The sequence below is a fragment of the Onychostruthus taczanowskii genome, unplaced genomic scaffold, assembly GCF_017590055.1.
Source record: "Onychostruthus taczanowskii isolate IOZ18803 unplaced genomic scaffold, ASM1759005v1 scaffold40, whole genome shotgun sequence".
In the NCBI taxonomy this organism is placed as follows: Eukaryota; Metazoa; Chordata; class Aves; order Passeriformes; family Passeridae; genus Onychostruthus; species Onychostruthus taczanowskii.
Window position 1 is genome coordinate 2,265,195 of NW_024501460.1, and position 20,082 is coordinate 2,285,276.

The following is a 20,082-nucleotide window of genomic DNA, read 5'->3' on the forward strand; positions in this document are numbered from 1 at the left end:
ATGAGACAGTATTTACAGCAGGCTGAAAAATGCATGAACTTCAGGCTCTTTCAGATTTGAGTAGAACTGATGCACTGCTATCACCCATTCTGGATTACTCAATAAAAGACCAACCAGATCTATCAATCACCTCACCCACTAAGAAATCTTACCTACAGACCAGCAAGGCAAAGGGTGGGAAAAAAACAGATAGTTTTAACATGAGGGCTTGCATTATTCACATCTTCTTCACACTGGGTTTACAATCACTTAGCTCACAGGCATTCTTTTTCATTGACACAGATCTAAACAGGAAAGGAAGTATCGGTGCTTTTCAGACAAATATTGAGGGACACATATTCTTGTGTCTTCAAGGGATAGCTCCACATTGGCAGCAGCACAGAATGGCATCACAGCAGGGAAGCCCTGAAGGGCAGATTTCTTCCCTGACAAGAGTAGAGCATGGCTGGTGCAGAGACATATAAGTGACCTCAATGTTCCTTGGACTAAACATCTATCCCAGCTGGACACACATCCCAGCAGGAGCACAACTGCTCAGCAAGGTCAGGACTGACCACATGGGCAAAACAGGTCTTCTCATCCTGTGAAGCAGGAAGGTGAAACAGTGACCTTCTGCTTTGGTTGGAATGCTGCAGAGTGCCTTTCCTTCCCACCTTCCCCAAGAGAGACCAGCAGCACAACAGAGCTGGGTTTCGGGGCAGAGTTGGTTTCTGCAGCCCCTCCTCATTTGTGCAGTCCCAATGCCATAAACAGGGCTGCTCCAGCCACTACCTGCTACTTGGAGTTTGTTACCTTTGGACTCCGCATAAAGCCTCAGATTTTGAGGATTACCAGTTTTGTGATGATTCATATAATAACCAGTCTGCAGTAGCAATACAAAAATTCTGCTTTAGCTCTTTTTCTTTTCTTCTTTTTCTTTTTTTAACAGTATTAAAGCAAAAGGCCAAAGGTCCTCAACATACATTCTCAGCTTTAGGTGAGGGCTTTCTTCCCTCTCTTTCTCCCCACAAATGGTTTTGGGGTTTTTTTTCATGTTTACATTGCATTAAATGAAGGTAACTGTAAATACAAATCTGATGATTAGAGGTGGTTATTTTTTATTTCTTCTCAGTACAGTTCTGGGTCTTTAGATCCTAAGTTGTTTTATGAACACCAGAGCAGGAGCATATTAAAAATTTTTAAAGTAGACAAAGAGATACCATGAATTAAAATAAATCTTGCAATTTCTTTATTACTCATAATTACTTAAGTTTAGTATCTGTCATTTTTCTTTAGATAGAACATTACCTTACCCTTCACATTCCACTACTATCTCTCATTTCTCTATGAAAAAGGAGATTCTGAGCACAAAGGTAAAGCCTGAATCTCCAGTTTCACCTTCATCTTTTACCAGTGTGCAGAGTATTTATGACAACATTTGGCTTTTTTATTTCTTGGCATTTAAGATTCTAGTACCAGGACCCCTGCTACTCCATTAACTGCCAGATAATGCATCACCTGACAGCCATTACTATTTTAAAGGAACCCTGCTAGAATTCTGACCTCCACTACTATTTTCTTCATAAAAAATACAGTTTTGAATGTGCATTAATATTTGGGGCTTAAATGCTTTTAGAATGTGTCTTTAAAAATGAAGGGGCTTAATACAGAAGATATTCCATTTTTCATAGACTGGCTTTTCCATTCAGTACTTCAGTGACAAACCATTTGTGCTAGATTCCTCCCTCATCCCTCCAAGTCCTTCTACCCACAAAGTCCGCTTCCCAGTAGCCATCCCAGTTTAAATCCATGGCACCAAGCAGAAAGGAGCAAATGTGAACAAGTATGACTGTCATACTTTCTACTCATTTTTTCTGACAAGCAAACCAACAGTGGCCATGCCAAAACCCGCAAGACATTAGAATGCTTCCACGAAAGCATGCAGTTAATAAAACTACACACAGGCCACCCAGTGAAGAACAGCGTTAAATTAGGGAGCAGGATAGACTCTTTCATAAGATTTTGAAAAGCCACCATGCACCAAAGTAAGCACTCTGCTACATTAAGGCTACAATGGAGTTTTTAAGTATTGTGTACGAAGTCCAAAGCAACCAACCATCTATCAGGAGAAAAATTCACCTTTGCAGGTATTTCAAATAAGCTTCTTGCTAGGAGGTTTTGGATTTTTTGACATCATGTGGGCCACATGTTTCTAAAAAATACAGAAGCAGTGAAAACTGAATCCATCACTACCACCACTCACTGGTAAGCCTGATCTAGGAGAATCCAAACCCAGTTCTCACTGCTATACAAGTTTAAGCATCCAGGCTCTTGATTTGCTCAATGAAACAGAATCACCACTAGCTGTTATATCCATTTCTTTTGCTCCTCTCCACAAATTCAAAGACCCAATGTTTTAAAGATGTCAATCAGCAATGAAGTAATAATCCTGAACTCCAAAAGACCACAAGGAACGTGTTTCAATGACCCACAGAGATTATGCTGTTCTACTATTTTGCTGACCTTCCAATGCGTACAAGCAATATTTTCTGCAACAATTAAGAATTGCAACAGTAACACTGAATTGTCTGTCCCTAAAACACTGACACTACAGAAAAACAAGAGCTCAAGGTTTCAGAACAATACCTCAGAACTCATTCAGTGCATCATTCGTCAGTATCAACAGAGGATCCATCTAACACTGCAGCATTGATTAATATTTCAATACAGTAAATTATTATTAGCTAAGACTTCCAAGACGAGAAAGACTAAAAGTGCTGGTGCACTAGTGTGCTAACACAATGAAGTATATAGCACATCAGCTCCCTTCTCAGGCCAGAAAATTCTCCTTCCAGTGCATGCACCATGAGGTCGGCTGCAAATTACTTCCCAGAGACTATCCCAAGCACAATAGTAATGTGGGATGCATCACTTTCCTTGGGATATAGTTTTTCTTAGATATAAATCTACAGATTTCTAGGATGTGCCAGATGGGCCATGCATATTCTGTGGAGATGCTCTCTGAATTCAAATAAGAGTACACAGACTTACAGATACCCAGGGACAGGCTTATACTACTGCTCTGACTGGGCTGCTTCAGATCTGGAAAGATCTGGCAAATGTTTGGCAGATTTGGCTTTCATGCCCATAGATAAACTGTGTATGGGCAGAAATCACAAGCAGCCCAGCACATATGGCAACCACAAGTCTCTCTAACTTAAGAGCTGTTATGAGGCCTCATAACACAAGGGAGCCCAAGGGAGGTGGAAGACACCAGGCAAAATCAGTGACTTTACGTGATGAGGGACCTGGGGAACACTCCTGCACTCCTAAAACTGGTACAACCCAGCCAAATATCAACGTGCACATCCAACACACATATCTGTGACCCTAGTTTCCAAGAAGCTGGTTTAGTAAATCAAATTGACCCACCTGTAACTAATTGTGCAAGCAGGGAAAGCATGAGGTTCAGAAGAATATTTATGAGTAAGGAAGCACTATTTGAGTTGATGTGATGAAGTCTTCCCCTTTTTCTCCAATGTCCGATCACTACAGGCTTCTGAGCATGGACACAGCATGGCTCTAAACATCATACTTTGTAGAATCACAAACAGTTCTGAAGAGGTGTTCCAGCAACTCAGGGCCTGTGCCTCCCACAGCAACACAAAAGTCCTAACAGCAAGGTATGAGAAGAACTTCATCTACTCCACATCCTACCAACACTTTTACTGAGACTGATGCTTGTTCACAGTTTTCTGAAGCATACAGCCAAAGCAAGAAGGTGCTGAAATTATTAGCCACCTGGACAAGCTTGTAAAGTGGATTCATGGGAACTTCACAAGGTCCAACAAGGTCCAGTGAAAAGTGCTGTACCTGGGTCAGGGCAACCCCAAATATCAATACAGGCTGAGGGATGCAGGGAGGAGGACTTGGGGGTACAGGTGGGTGAAAAACTACGCATGACCCAGCAATGAGCACTTGCAGCTGAGAAAGATAACCGCATCCTGAGCTGCATCAAAGCAGCGTGGCCAGCAGGGCAAGGAAAGTGATTCTCCCTCTCTACTCCACTCTCACAAGACCCCATCTGGAATACTGCATCCAGCTCTGCGGTCCTCAGTACAAGAAAGACACAGACCTTTTGGAGTGTGTCCAGAGGTAGCCCACAAAATTGGTCAGAGGGATGGAACGGCTCTCCTATGAGGAAAGGCAGACACAGATGGGGTTGTTCAGCCTGGAGAAGAGAAGGGGATGGAGAGATCTAATGGCAGCCTTTTGGTACTTAAAGAGGGCTTACAAGAAAGGTAGAGATAGACTTTTTAGCAGGGCCTGTTGTGGTAGGACAAGAAATTGTTTTATACTAAAAGAGGGTTGATTTAGACTAGATAAAAGGAAGAAATTCTTCACAATAAGGGTGGGGAAACACTGGAACAGGTTGACCAGAAAGGTGGTAGATGGATGCCCTGTCCCTCGAAACATTCAAGGTAAGACTGGAAGCGGCTCTGAGCAACCTGATCTAGTTTAAGATTTCCCTGTTCTTTGCAGTGGGGTTAGACTAATTGATATTTAAAGGTCCCTTCCAACCAAAACAACTCTGTGATTCTATGTTGGTCTCCAGACAGCAGATTTTCCTCTGCAATTTAGAGAAGAATTCAGAACATACTGCTAATGTTTATTAATGACAAATCTTGATGCATCAGTGTTTTCCTGAAATGGGTCTTTCCAGAGTCACAGTAAGCCATTTGTGAGGCAGCAGTTCTTTCCCATGGCTACAGAACTGTAATAGTGTATGTATGTATTTGAACAAGGATGCTGTAATATTGATCTATCAGAAGCTATATCATCTGTGCAATAGAAGCTTAATTTAAATTTGCAGAAAATTTAAATACTAACTGCACTGACCATCAAGCTAAAGTTCCTGTAAGACATTTCATTAATATCATCAAAGAGTATTTCAAATATGATGCAGCAACTCTACTTTACAGAGAGACTAATTAAATATAAAATCTAGTTACTGTTGTACCAGTGAACCTTAATTACCCTGCAATCATTTAAGGGTTATTTTGGGAGACTCATTCTGATAGAGTGTAAAAAGTAAGCAGAGCTGCAGATAACTATTCCCTACCCATCTGGGACTTAAAATCTTAGTACATAAGAGGGCTGTAGGGGAGACACATTATTTAAAAGAACAGGAAGACAGTCAGACATACTTATCTGAATACTTTTCATTTGTTTTCAAGCCACTGTGAACTACTCAAAAACTTCTTTAAAAGGAAACTTACCTGTTCATATTTTCTATTATTTTCCTGAGGGGAGAGAGAGGAGAAAGAAACCTGAAAAAATTTTCAAATACATAATTTTTACTTAATTTTGAAGATGCCAGGAAAGGCTTCTAAGGCAAGGTGCATGTAATAGCAAACACAACACAAATCCTCACAGGATACATCATGTAAGTGCAGCAACTAGATATGGCAATGACGTAAGAAACTTCTGTGCACAGAATATATGTGTCATCCTTTGCTCTGAGGCCAACATAGTTTCAGGGTATTGTTGAGCCAGTACACAAAGGGTTGAAAAGGAACCTTTACTGGATTTTGTAGTCACTTCTCTATCCAGTATGAATACCAGTACAGAGAAACTGTTACAAATGTGTCAGTTCTCCAATCTCAAAAGAAAGATGACTGTGACGCAGACTTCAGAAGGGAGGATAAGCCCTTCAGAGACAGCATCCTCCTTACCACACAGAATGGCACAGAATTAAGGAAGGGGATTCCTAAGGGAAAAGCATCAGAGGATTTTGTCAGAAGAAAGAGATTAGCACTCAAGGTTTTCATTCACAGACGAGAATAAAAACTTCCAAGGATATATATAAACACACATGCAGCTGGACAGCAAGGTGCAAAAAGTATCTGAAGAAAAAATATCTTTGTCTCACATAAAACACTCTGTGCACAGAGATTTATAGAAACTGGTTTGATAATGTCCCATGGGAAGCAATGCGAGATATTACATTTAAAAAATACAGTCCTTTAGGCAGAAAAACCAAGAAACAGCACACTGGATTCTAGCACAGAGGAACATCTTTCTTCAGTCCAAAAATCCTTTGCAGGGAAAAAAGTGTATCTGAATGGTTGAAACCACTTTGGCCATTCTCCCCCTTACACTGTAAATACCTGTTCTTCCCAGAAAATGTCTTGATCAAAATTTGGAAGAATCATTAGTAAATAAAATTATTAAGCTTACTTATTAAAGCCCCTGTGACTGAAGAAAGACACAATACAGGTCCTCTTCACCATCCTAACCCTTTCCTTCTACATCCTTTCTAGGTCATCTGAGCTTCTTCCCCACAGAAAGTACATGGAGGTTGGAAATTACTTATCCTGAGTCTTCAGGCACATTTGAACACAGGGGAAAGACAACAGATATGTTCTTGTATTCACTGAATGATGGGGCCATGCTGTGAGCAGCAGGAATATTATCCCTCCCATCTAATAAAACTAATAGATGAACCTTCATATACAGCCTTGGATCTTTTTCTAAGACAGCAAACCAGCTAAACCAAAACATGAAAGTTGGTCTAAACTACCGAGAACACCTTCTTCAAGATGCAACCTATATTTCCTTGATTAATCCACTTTCAGATTCTGCCTTAAATTCAGTGTAAAATCCTAAAAGGGGTAAAACAGCCAGTTCCCACAAGCAAACCACCCACAACATACCATTCAACAAGGGAAATTGGCCATACACGCGTGACTGCAGTACACTAAAGCTCTCTTGCACACATACACATAATGTCATAGTCCCACGTAAGTGAACCAACAGGACCAAATGTTTACTAACACAGTAACAGAAAGTTGCATGGGAGTCAGATGTTTTGGAAGATGTTCTGCTAAAATAGCTCTGGATTTTATGTATGGCTAATACTGTCACCACATTCACTTCCTCAGTATATCCATCTACCTCTTGCTGATAACAATCTTTTTCTTTCTGTTGGGAGCGGTAATGAAAGCGAAGTGCTGCCTTATCAAACACACTGATATATAGCTGATACCATGTTTTATTTTAGCAACAGAGGGAAAAATGAGATTTAGAAGCAGAATGTATCTTCAAAATTATAAAGAAGCAGGCCCTGCATTTTGCTCCCTCTCAACACTAGGTGCTTTTTTAAATCACAATTGGGTACAAATGTCAATAAGCCTTGCCAAAAGCCATGGAAGAAACATCTTCTGGAACAGCTACAATGCAGGAAGGAACACCTATCACTGCTTGGGACCTGTCTACTTGCCACTGACTTGCGTAATTGAGAGAGTAAGTTGCACAACTTCTAGAGCGATCCCTCTGCTGCCCACTTTAAGCCTTTTAGACTCCTGCTGGTTAACAGATGGTCCCTGCATGCTCCTCAGGCTGCTGACACACACCTCTAGGTATATATACAGCCACTTGGGTGGGTACCTGCTAACATCATGTTTCTGCTGCCTAGGGCAGCACTAACTGCGAGCAGTTTAAGTCTAGTAAGCCTTGACATGTTTTAATGACAACACGTGTCCTGCATTACCTTAATTCTGGTGGTTCTTTCCCCTGGTTTCCTACTATTATGTCATGAATCATGTTAACAAAAAGCTGTATTTCATCTGTGTAATAGTATTTCTCAACCAAATATTTTTACCACTCTCCCCTTGGGTCTCCTTTAATATTGACAAAGCTGTTAGACCAACTGCTTCCAGAGGGGAAAGCTTGCAAGGTCAAAGCCCAAGGTTATTCAGTGATGCCTATCTTATTTTCTTTAAAAAGTAAATAAAATTTATCAACTAATTAGCTAAAAAAAAATATTATGTGAAGCAATCTTGTAAAATTTATCTCACAGAATGGTTTGTTTTTCTGAGCCTTGAGATAAGACTAAATTACAAATCGAGCTTTATATTGATTTCTTCTTGCCTTATAATTATAGGCTATCATTTTACATGTAATTAGTTAGCCCCAGCTATTTTTTTATTATTAGCTTTGAAAGATTTTCTTCCACACAGAGAAAATTAAAATGATTATTTACTTTTCATTTTTTTAATTTGCTACTTCAACCTAGTAAGTCATTGTGAAAAAAATAATACTGAAAAAAGTAATTTTTGAAAAAATCTTTTAACGATTTTTGAAAAAACATTCAGCACATCTAAAAAGAGCCTTGATGTGTAGTGTAAGTAATAAAGGATGATGAACAAAGAAAGTGTTAAGACAAAATTAAATTTTTCTTGAATGGATGAACATGCTAAACTGCTTTAAATATAAACAATGACTACTCATTAGCAGCTTAATGCACTTTATTCCTAACTCTCCACCTCTACCCACAACCAGAAGAGCAGTCTCTATGCAGAGAGCAGAAGTGATCATTGCTCTGGGGAACGATTGCCTTAACTGGGTTCATGGAAGCACCACGTAGATTAATAGCTCTTTATCAGAGCTCCTAAGGATGCACGGTGACCTTTTAAAGTCATAGTTCCCAACTTACCAAATGCTGCTATGGCATCTCTGCCAAGACAGCAGGCACGGCCCTCAAGAAGCTGCAGGCCAGCATATTGCTGCTACCCACATACACAGCCCTGATAAAACACCAGAGAATGGAAAAGGCAACAGGAAAAGAGAGATGCCAACAACAACACAACCCCACAGAATCCAGGAGCTGAGAGCTCACGTGAGACAGTCAGCTACAGACCTCTTCACCAGCACACTGCACAACATGACCTTTACACCCATGTGCTCCTGCAAATGAGGCTGGGCATAGGGAAGAGCCGTTCTCCTCCAAACCTGACAGATGCCTCATGCATCGAGCACAGCCTTGTCAAGGTCTCCACATTTGTTCCCAGCACTTCTCTAGTGCAAGAAAACAAAGAAGACAGAAGAAAAAAATGACGTATGAAAACTGCACTACCAGTGATCTCAGCAAGAAAAACAAAGGTCCATTACAGATGTCAGATGGGAGTAATATCTTTCTCAAGGAATAGTGCAATATGACTAATAATTTCCCATTTCTTCTTAACTGGGGGGCTATTTTCTGTTCTGAGAGAGATTCCTATTGCTTAGTGCAAAGCTCTAGCAAAATGGGACTAGATTAAAGGGAGTCTTTTAACGCTGTTTCTGATGGCTTAACACCATTGCAACACTTGACTGACTGAGGGAATATAGGAACATTCTTCTCAAGGACATGCACCCCAGTCAGTACTCAAATCTGTCAGTAGACTCCTTGTCCTTTTACCCATAGAACAGAAATAAGCACACACTGGTAGGTGGACAAGTGCCACATCAAAACAGGTCCTCCCAGTTTGGGGCATCAAGCTTGAGTCAGGCTTTAAACAACTTTCCAACATTCTAGCATAGAATTAGATTTAGCCCTGATGAAATTTCTCTTTCATTTTAATCATACATCAAGTATTTAATTTGCCTATAAACTATTAACCAGATGTCTGTCTGTCCAAGTACTGTATCACTAACCATAAAAATGATATTGCAACATAAATTATGCATAGCAAGAATGTTCTGATTAACCAAAATATGCACTGCAGTTCTTATCAATCACAGTTAAAATGGCATGTGTTCATACAGTATATAAAAACACAAGTATATGCAAATTCTTGTCACATGCTTCCCTAGTCTCATGTACTTCATAACCAGAATGAAACCACAGTGAATCTGGAATGCAGAAGAAACATGAGTACTTAATTTTTAAACTCTGCCTCCCTGTCTTCTTGCTGAATTTGCTATTCATTAAATTCTTGTTTGGATGTCATCTTCACATTCTTATACATTGAACTGGAATTTCAGTTTGCAGTAAAGGCACTAATTATCTTCTTTTAAACATTCAGGAACATTGTTTCTACAATGAAACCTAGGGATGGTGACCATATACCAAGGGTCCAGCTATGGCTTCAGCATATCAATATCAAATAAGACCGCCAATGCATTATAAATGAAGGCAACAGAATTGCATGATTAAAAATGGTTATTGCATGATTATAAATAATTTTACCCTAATAATATTCTGAATGAAGAAAACATTTTAGTGGACTACATCAAGAAGTTGTATTACTATATAAAATACATCACATTAATATGATTAAAATGTTAAAAGTGACATTTTTTGCACCTTCTCCACAAGAGATACAGTCACGAACATTCATCATCAAGAAAGCATGAAGGCAGCCAAGTTTTATTTCACTATGGAAATATAACATTTCGCACTGGCTCTATGGTCTAAAGCAGAAGAACATGAAATAACTTCTAATAACACAATATTTCATTAACATTGACATTTTATATTTGAAAACAGACAGCCCAAGACATTCTTTCTGGACTAATGCCTTTTGTCACATTGCAAAAACTTACTAACAACTTTAAGATTGATTCTGAAGACACTTACGTGCCTAGGTCTGAGAATTACTCTGAGTAGTCCCAAGGAAACCAATTAGTTGACTCAGAGTAATTAAGTATTAAAGCTAATTATACCTGTTACCAAGGATTAGGCCTTTTCTTTTTACTAGATTTTACGGCTAATAATTCTGAACAGGGCTGTCAGTTTTGAAGTTTTGGAAAAATGCAGTTTCCTTAAAGACGTAGTTCCAAGAAGAAAATCATGGTTCCTGATGAAACAAAAAAATAAAACGATTTTGCATCATCCCAGCTTACAGGAATATGTGTTAACCCAAAAAGCTCAAGCAAAACACAAACATACAGATAACTTCTTATCCAGGCAAATTCTGCAGCATCAGTTTTCTTGAAGGACCAGATTAGTAACAAAGCACTACAGCAGCCTTAAAGTCACACACTGCAGAGAGTTTTACAAGACATCAGCTCTGCATATTCTGATCCCAAAGCAAGCACATACCTTCCTTCCATCTCCTGTCACAGCTGTTTCACAGCAATGTTGATGCCATTGACTGCATGTGTGTCAGCTGCCCCGACTCAGAAAGGTGATGCATATGTGCAGTGCCACAAGAACATCATAACATGAGAACATCTCCAGCACTCAGAGAAATGGATCTTCTATCATTTTACTCTTGCCAGTCCCATCAATTTGACTAATTTCGCTCTTCCCTTCAAACTGTCCTCAGTCATATTTGTTCATTCTAGTCTACATCAAAAATTCCTATTAGATGACAGCTGGTGAAGCAGGGACATCTCTCCCCTTTAACAAGGGAACATGTTCTCCTTGGGGAACATGTAAACTTATTCCTATCTGGCACACAGTGAAGGTCACTCTCTTAAGTCTCCAAAGTCAAGTACAAGAGTTAAAACCTCAGTTGCTGATAAGACCCCTTCCCCTCTAAACTGCCTGTTGAGGTGCTTTCAGCCACTGCACTTAGCCCTTAGGAAGGGCAGGTAATCTCAAATGACCTATCCTTACCACATGAAGGGTGGCTTTCAGCTTGGATGTTCATTCTTCCTGGTATGTGTACCCATGCTCCCAGGGCTGCAAAACAGCCAGGAAATGAATGACAGGCACACATCTGATCTCCAGCTATACTCCAAATTAAGCAGCATTAAGACTATCAGTCATCAGTCAGTTAAAGCACAGTCACAAGGTTTTTTAAGGCAACACCTGATGGCAAAGGAGGCCAGTTCTCCAGGCCCCTTTATAAAGGTATTAAGAAATGCTTTGCCAAAACCTGTGGTTTGGGTTCCTAAGTACGACAGGATCTCCATGACAATAATCTGAGGGAGTGATTAGAGCAGAGCAAAAAGTGGAAATTTTCCAGGCATGCATTTTTACTAATCTTTCTCCAAAAAGAAATAAAACCTCCCACACATATTAGAAAGCCTACTACTGCCTATTTCTCTCTCTCCTGTTCTGCTGAGACCAATCTTTTCTACCTGAAATCCTAAAGCCACCATAATTTCAAAATATTTTTAAAACAATATTATGTTCTTCCGATTAACCTTTCCACATTGTTTCTAATCTGTGAGGTCCATAAATCCGAAGTTGTTGAAATTTGAATATAATTTTAGGGAGCACTTATTAATATATCATGAAACCATGCAGAGTATTTTGTTACGAATATATTCAAACATATACTGAATAAACAGGGAAGAAATAGCTCAACTCCAAATGTGATATCATTTCAAATGACTGCAGAGATGATTAACTGTGTTAAATCATTTGTAAGGATGACTAGGGGCAAACTCAGAAACTTCAAAACAGACTTTAAAATAAAATTATGGGATTTAGAGAAAATTAAAAATTAATGGGATGGAGATTTCCTGCAGAAAATCCAGTCAAGTAATTTCACTTTATTTTCACCTATTTACAATTTACCCACCTCAGTGAGCCATATAAATATTCCTTCTTATTTTACAAAGTAACAAAATTAAGTTCATAAGCTCCTCCTTGTTCACTGCAGCAAAATGTATCACATCCTTCCAGACAAATCAACATATATGAGGCTAATATACAAATAACATTATCTTTCCATTAGAAAGCAAAATCATACATCATTTTGATCCCTGAAAAGTATTCTGCATAGCTCTAGAGCTATATAATGCAGTGAAAATAGCAACACAAACAGGAACAGTGAGGCAGCCTACCATGAAGGTTGTAAGAAACTCTAGGGCCCAAACAGAGCATGGAAGGTGCCAGGACACTGAAAATGGAAGACACTTTTGATTTCAAATTTGTGCCTGGTCCAGACCGAATAAATTCCCACATCTAAAACTAACAGTCACCCTTTGTGTCCTGGCTTTGCCCCACCAGCTCTGCATGACAGAAACAGCCGACCATGAACATTTCCCAGCTTGTGAACATTTGTCTCAGCCATTCAGCAGTTTCTGCCAGGATCCTCCTCCCTCTTTACACCCTGTGAATTAATTCTGCTTGCAGCAGCACTAACACAGGCTGACGTAGATTTTTTCCTCTCCCCAGTGTGATTTATTCATCACTGCTTAAGAACAGTAAATGGTACCATGTTCACTTGCCTTTCTAGACACAAGGACCCTTCTTCCATACCCATAGCAAAATTATGCACAACCACTGAGTCCTTTCCCTCTCAGCTTTGCTTTCCTAGAACACATTCCAAGACAACATGTGGCTCCACAGCACAAAGAGATAAAACAGATCTTTCATCACTGAAGGGTAGCAGAGATGTATATTTCTAAAGTCTGGCTGAGATCCCTGGCTGAAGTCAACAAATGACTTAAATTACTTGAGGATCCAGCTACTTCAGTGAGATTACTGAGTGACTTCAGTGCACTAAAAATCTGCTACGCTCCAGGGCCGAGCGAGCCAGCTGGGCTCCATAGTTTGCACAGGCTGCACCATCTCTATCGAGTTTTGTCTGTCACTACCTCTTTCCCCCTTCTCTTCTCTCTCTTCAGAGGCCAGCTCATGCACTCCTGCTGCTCCTCTGGCTTCTGTTTGGTTGCACCACTGGTACACACTTTAAAGTCAGGATGGGAGGAATACACTCACATTCAAAATCTCCCCTCTCCCCATTTCACAGCATGGAAGCTAATTCTTTCTGAAGGAACATCCCCTCTTTGCTGACCCCTAGTACAGCTACTCCAGTCATTTTGGCCTTACACCTTCTCCAAGGCATTGGCTTGCTTTCTCCCCGAGTCTCCGTTCCCAGGTTAAATAAGTAGACAATCAGCCTCGATCAAACAAAAGCCGACATTTGGTGACTTCCCTGAATGACTGAGGAGCTGAGACAAAGACAGCTTCTTGCACTACTTAACAAGAAGTCAGTCTGTTAGAATCAGCTTTGCAGAGGATTGCAGTGCAAAGCTTACTCTTTTTTGGCTAGGGAGGAGTAAGAGTACCTGTATATAGAAATAGCTTCAATAATGACTAACACTTGAAAGGCTAAAAGAACCTGACCAGATCAACTCAGTGCAGTAGTCCCCCACTTCCCTAACAAACATAAATAAAATTCTGACAGGGATTCCCCAAGCAGTTTTGTGAAGGGGGAAGGAGGAGAAAAGCTCATACATCTTGGATCATTTAGTGACTTTAAAGCAGTCTATTTCCTTATCAGCCATCACCTCTGCCAATTTACCAGGCTTGGAAGCTACCTACCATGCACTGCTATTTAAAAGTGCAGTATTTTGCAACAGGAAGAACAGAAATCAGCCAAAACCTGTAATAGGTCAAAACTGATAAAAACCACTTGAACTTATCAGCTGGCACAGGACCGGGAAAGTGATTATGCTATTGGGCAACCGTCACAGATGAACAAGCTTTCAGAAGTAATTTGGGATTAGCCTTTAGATGCCTGAATCAGAAAGTCAGAAAGACAATTTGAAAACTGCTTTTAAGAAGATGTGTATGAAAAGCCAAAGATGGATGTTAAGAGATGGAGAAATGCCAGATTGCTAATCATAATAAAGAAAACAAAAGACCACCACCCCAAAAGTGAGAGCACATTCTACATTCCTCTAGTGTTGCACTGAAGGAAGTTGTTGAGAAAATAAAAAATTAATTTCTGTATGGAACTAATTTAGTATCAAATATGGAAAAAGAATTTATAGCTGCCTATAGCTTTACAATATTATGTAGCTACATTAATTTTGGCAGAAGAGGTAATTTTAATCCTTTGGGAAGTATTATCCTCTTGATATGAGCACATAACTCAGATTAATAGGATTTGCATATGTATAATAATAGAGAGAATAACCCTGGGTTTGGAAAACAAGTGGGTATTTTAATCAGTTTGGGAACACGAGACAAAAACCATACCAGGCACAACTAATCGAACAGCATTTGTCAACTCATGCTAGGTAATAATTCTGAGTTAATTGATCAATATTTAGAAGCAAACATTATAAACTAGTATGTTTTGGAAAATCAAACAAAGCAGAGCTGTTAATATAATTAAAAGACAAGGGGAGATGGAAGCTGCACTGTTAATCACTTGCAAATTGTGTTTTTTTAAAGACCCAGACCAAACACATGCTACAACCAAACTGTATAATTGACTGTTTGCAATCTCAGTTGTTCAACAATACAGATAACAGCAGTAATGGTATAATTATAACTCACAGCTGAAGTAGATAAAAACCTGATAGTTCTTAACTAATGGTTGCAATTAAGGGTGGAGAAGAGCAGTATTCACTGTATCTGGTTATGGTTCTTTAATAAAAGTGGATTTGAAGTTCCAAGACGCAAAGCAGATCTTGCTTGCTGCAGCCAAACTTTGACCATGTCCTGACAGAAGACAATGACTGGGGAATGCAGCTTGACTCACAGCAGCTGTAGGAAAAATAGCTCTGTAAGCAGTGGTTGAGCAGCAAATGCAGATACAGAATGCACTAAACGGAAAGCAAGCAATAAGCACACAAGGAAGAGGTTCCTTATTGAGCCCCGAGCATCACTTTAGCTTCAACTGCATCCGTGGGTTGAAGAAACAGCTTTACTTCCTTCCTACCAACTTCCCCCTGCAAAGGCAAAGATACACACATCCCTGTGCACACACACGGGCTGCCAGCGGACAGACAGGGAGAACAAGGCAAGCAAGGCAGGACAGGCGCCCTCCACCCCCGGCGGAGCGGCTTCAGCACCGGGGGCGGCGGACAGCGCCCTGGGCTCCCGGGCAGGAGGTCGGGCCCCTCCGCCTGCAGGGCACTGGGACACCAAGGGCGACCCGGGACCCTCTGTGGCACAGCGGCAGGGACACCAGCAACGGGACTGCAAATGGAAACCAGGCTGGCTTATAAACAGGGTGTTTTCGCCCCCGTCCCCACACACAGAGGCAAAAAAGTAACGGCAAGAACGCTGCACCTCACAAACAGTAAGTTTCAAAAGGAAAGCCTGAGCTGCGTGACATTATCAAGCATGAGCAAAAGTGGCCAAACACATTTTCCAGTGGCTTTTCCCTCAGACTAGAGAGTTCTCATACCCAGGCAGCTTGGTTTGTGCTTTCCGAGCAAACAGAAGAGTAAACCCAACAGCTCAGAAATGAAGTGGGTATCAGCGGCATGTTTCACTTGCTTTTTGGCTCACTCACTCAATACTGGTTGCTAAGCAATTTTATTTTTTTACTACTCACTGCCAGATGGATTAATGAAAACACACACTTGTACTACTTACAACATTTTTCATTTATACTTCTTGATACACCAGTACTGTTTCTTTTAATTATTTCTTTTTTAAGGAATTCCATTCCCAGGTTCGCAAGTACAGACCCAAATTATAGAGAGCCAGGGGGAGGGGAGGAACAGAAAGAAGCTAAGTGTAATTACCATATTCTTTGGTGGATTGCAGGAAAGAGGTACCTTGAGACTTGCACATCCTCTGGGACTTGTAGCAAAGACAGCATGTCTAGCTCAGCATAGAGATGTGAGGCACCAGGTGACCTGAAGGTGCCTTGCTCTTAGCTGGTTTATCTATTTATAACTACATGTCATAACATTACCTGAGAGAACACAAGTCAGCACAGTGTTATTTCAGCAGTCAAATAACCATACACAGCCTTTTTTTTATTTACACCTTACACACAGCGATGCTCTTTCTGTTTTGACTTCCAGTTCTTTATAGAGCTTAAACCTGGCACTTGGCATGGTCTTCCAGCCTGTGCCCTGGAATGCCATCCAACTTACCCATGGTTTGGCTATGTTTTAGAAGTCGTGATCAGAGAGAAATAATGACACGCCATACAATGTAACCAACTGTTCTGCCAGTGGTAAAACCAAATCGCGCATCAGCCATTACCAAGGGTGTAATTGCAGCAGGGAAAACAGGAGGGGGGAGGGGAATCTGTTCCATCCCCAAATGGAGAAGAAAATGCATCTCTGCCATCTCAAACTTTCTGCCAGCTGAAAAGGGGGAGGAGGGATGGAAGAGACTGCAGCAGGACGAGCAGCAACTCCAAGGCAGCTCTTTTCCCTTTACAGCTGGCAGTGAGCTCACAGGCTCAGCATCAAAGAATGTTACACAGTTGGGTCATTTTGTGTGCTACTGCTGGGACATGAGGGAGGCTGCATCACTGCTGGCTACAGATCCTCCCTCATGCTGTCCTCCTTCCCAAATAGAGGAAATCTGGTTTGGTGCAGAGAACCAGCAGAAAGAACTTTCTTTTCTTTTGTTTTTGAGAGCAGTTAACCTCTGGTGTAGTTAGTTGGCTGTTGATAGAGCTCATAAGGAAAGGTCAAGTAAGGAGGGAAAACCACAGGCCTAGTAGGAAAGAAACAGGATAGTTTCATCATGTGCAGGACGAACTGAAGGGGACAGCTTCAATCTCAAGGGAGTCATGAAGAAGAGGTGGCAAAGAGGAAGGCACAGTAGTGGAGAAAGGGGAAGAAAAGGTCAGGTAGAGAACTGCAGGAGGTTCATCCCAATAACAGGCAGGAGGAAATGAATGCAGGGAGCTGGAGGTGTGTTGATAGAAACCATCAGGCTGTTAACCCATCAAGAGTCCCAAAAGGCAGTGCTGAGACAACTGGGGACCTCATGAAACTAAGTGGACAACGCAGGTGCAAGTTTCCTTGCACTTCTGAGGCACAAACCCATCAGGGGAAGAAAGCAAAGAGCGAGCCAGGGAGAGACTTGCAAAACACCAAGGGCAGCATTTCCAGGAGGGATGCCAGCACCTGGCGAGGAGGGACAGTGCAGAAGCCTTGAGGGGATGCGCCACCACGCTGTGCAGGGCGAGAGGGCGGCGCTCTGGGAGAGGGGAAGCTTCGAGGGGCTGAACCGAGAAGGGCAGCCGGCCCCGGCTCGCCCAGGTGAGAGACGAGGGGCAGGGGGAGCCGGTCTGCGGGCCAGGGCAGGCCGGCGAGGTGCGAAGGCGCGGGCACCGGGGCAGGGCCGGGCGGCGGAGCCCGGGGAGCCCGGGGGCGCAGGCAGGGGCGGAGGGCGGGGGCGGCCCCTTCCCTCCCTGCTCCCCCCGCCGCCGGTCGCGCCGGGCCGGGCCGCCTCTCACCTGTGTCGAGGTTTAAGGAGATGCGGGCCTCGGCGAGGTAGGGGGTGTCGCTCTTGGAGCGGACGCGGCGGATGGGTCTGCGGTCGATGTCCTCCTCGGAAGATGCCGCCATTAATGTGGGCACGGTGAGCAGCGTGGCCCGGCGAGCTGGCGAGGGCGAGCGGCGGCGCGGGGCGGCCGGGCGAGGAGGGGGCGGAGGGGGAGAGAGGGGAAGGGAGGAGGGAGAGAGGCGCGGGAGGGGGAGGGGAGGACGGGGAAGGAGAGAGGGAAAGGGAGAAAGGAGCGCAGGGAGGGAGGGGGAGAGACAGGGAAAACCCGTCAAGGATCTGCGGACGGGAGCGGCCGCGGCGGCCCTGCCCGCTGCCCCTGCCGAGTCCCGCCCGCCTCCGCTGCGGGGGACGGAGCGGTGTCCCCGGCCCCGGCGCTGCCGGCCCCCGCCCCGGGCAGGGTCCGGCCGAGCCCCAGGGGAGGTCCCGGCTGAGGTGCCGAACGCCGCCGGTGGGCCTGGCCGGCAGAGGTGGCACCCCGCAGCGAGCCCGGCGCCCCGAATGCTCCCTCCTAGCCCAGGGCGTCCGGAACTCACAGCACAGCTGCAGCGGCACTTGGTGGGATGTCTAACGGTGCATGCCTTCACCTCCTTGCCCTCCTTCCTTGGGCAAACCCATTGCGTAAAGCGGGACGGTGTGCCATACCTTGGCAGTTTAAAATGCCAAGGGGACTGAGGAGCCTGCACTCAACGTTTGAAACTGACCATCGCTCAAAGCCCGGGGCTCGCCTTCCTAAGTCGCTTCGGCAGGTCTTTGAGAAAAATGTGACCATCTGCAAAAACCAGAGACTTCGTTCTCCGGCTGCAGACTGGGCTTGGTGTTTTGTGGAATCTCTGTTTCTCTGTTTAGTAATCAGCTCTTTATGTGGACATTCTTACCCTGTGGTTTTTAGGCTGCCTGCCACATTAGGGCTCCAATTTTGGTTGGTTAGTGTAATAGAAATAATTAAAAATGCTATTTAAAAAAAAGTGTGTAGCAAAAAAGTACTGCTGTACTAAAAGTAAAGTAAGAGTTAGACAGTTAAAATATGTACCCAAGAGTGTACTAGCTTATGTAATTTAATTCAGGGCTTTTTAGAAAAAATACCAAAACCCACTCTGCTTAAAGTCACTAAGCTGTCAGCACTTCCAAAGTCTTTTGTGTTGGTCAACTTCAATGAAAAAAAAAAAGACCAGGGAATGAATGTTGGATCTCACTAACTCTGAAGGCAGTGATAATAACATTAGCTGGTCTGAATTTTGAAGGACAGCTCTCTTATTCATTCCTGCAGAGTCAAGGACTTTCTGTTACATGTTTGCCAATTAGTCCTATTGAGGTTTTGGGTTGGGCTGCATGTTCTTCAATGGCTGTAACATTGGGTTTAGCTCAAGTCTGCTGTTAGCTGTAATCCCTTCATAATTGTTCTCAAGAACTTTCATATTTCTGGATGCCTGGAATAGATAAGATATATTTTGTTTGCAAATCACTTCTATTTTGGTGTGATCTCACTAGCTCACCCTGGCTAAAACAGAAAAAAAAGTTTTAGTTAGCACTTGCAGAAGAATTCTGAAAATGATCCCCATTCACACATATGCAGGTGCTTGTAGTTAGACAGCCTTGGCATCTTTGGATGTCTGGTGAACCACCACATCGCTTGTGAATGAGGAGGTACCATCTGGTCCATCTCAAAAAGAGGGCTTTAATTACCATCATATGCTGTTTAGGGAAGGTGTGGTCTTACCATTATCAAGGTTGAAGCAGATCCGAGCTTCTTCCAAGTAAGGGGTGTCACTCTTAGACCGGAGCCTTCTGATGGGTCTCCGGTCTATGTCATCCTCAGAAGTTGCTGTCACCAGAGTGGGCACAGTGAGAAGAGTTGCCCGACGAGCTGGTAAGAAGGAATAAATGAAGATGAGAATAGGAGGAGAACAGAGAAATAGATAAGGGGGAAGGAGATATAAAAAGAATAATAATAATAATAAAGACTAGAAAAGAAAAGAGAAAGAAAATCACTCAATAGAAGAGATGATCTGTAGCAGGTAGTAGAACATGCGGTTTGCTGTAAGGTCACTGCCTTATATTCTACATGCTACAGAATTTAAGGGCTGGACTGAATGATACCAAGAAAAGATTGCTGTCTTTTGTGCCCCAAAGACACAGGTTACAGCTCTGTTGCTGCCGCAGAT

The 20,082-nt window shown here is 42.5% G+C and overlaps 1 protein-coding gene across 1 annotated transcript in view; it reads right to left on the bottom strand.

Moving 5' to 3' along the window:
* PHACTR1 (phosphatase and actin regulator 1) overlaps positions 1–20,082 on the bottom strand; it is a 294,715-nt gene that overhangs the window by 263,906 nt on the left and 10,727 nt on the right. The window contains exons 2-5 of the mRNA XM_041413189.1: positions 19,638–19,784; positions 17,871–18,017; positions 10,382–10,401; positions 3,031–3,115 (exon numbers count right to left, since the gene is read on the bottom strand). Of these exons, the coding sequence (XP_041269123.1) occupies positions 3,031–3,115; positions 10,382–10,401; positions 17,871–18,017; positions 19,638–19,784 (399 nt within the window). The remainder of the gene's footprint in view (positions 1–3,030; positions 3,116–10,381; positions 10,402–17,870; positions 18,018–19,637; positions 19,785–20,082) is intronic.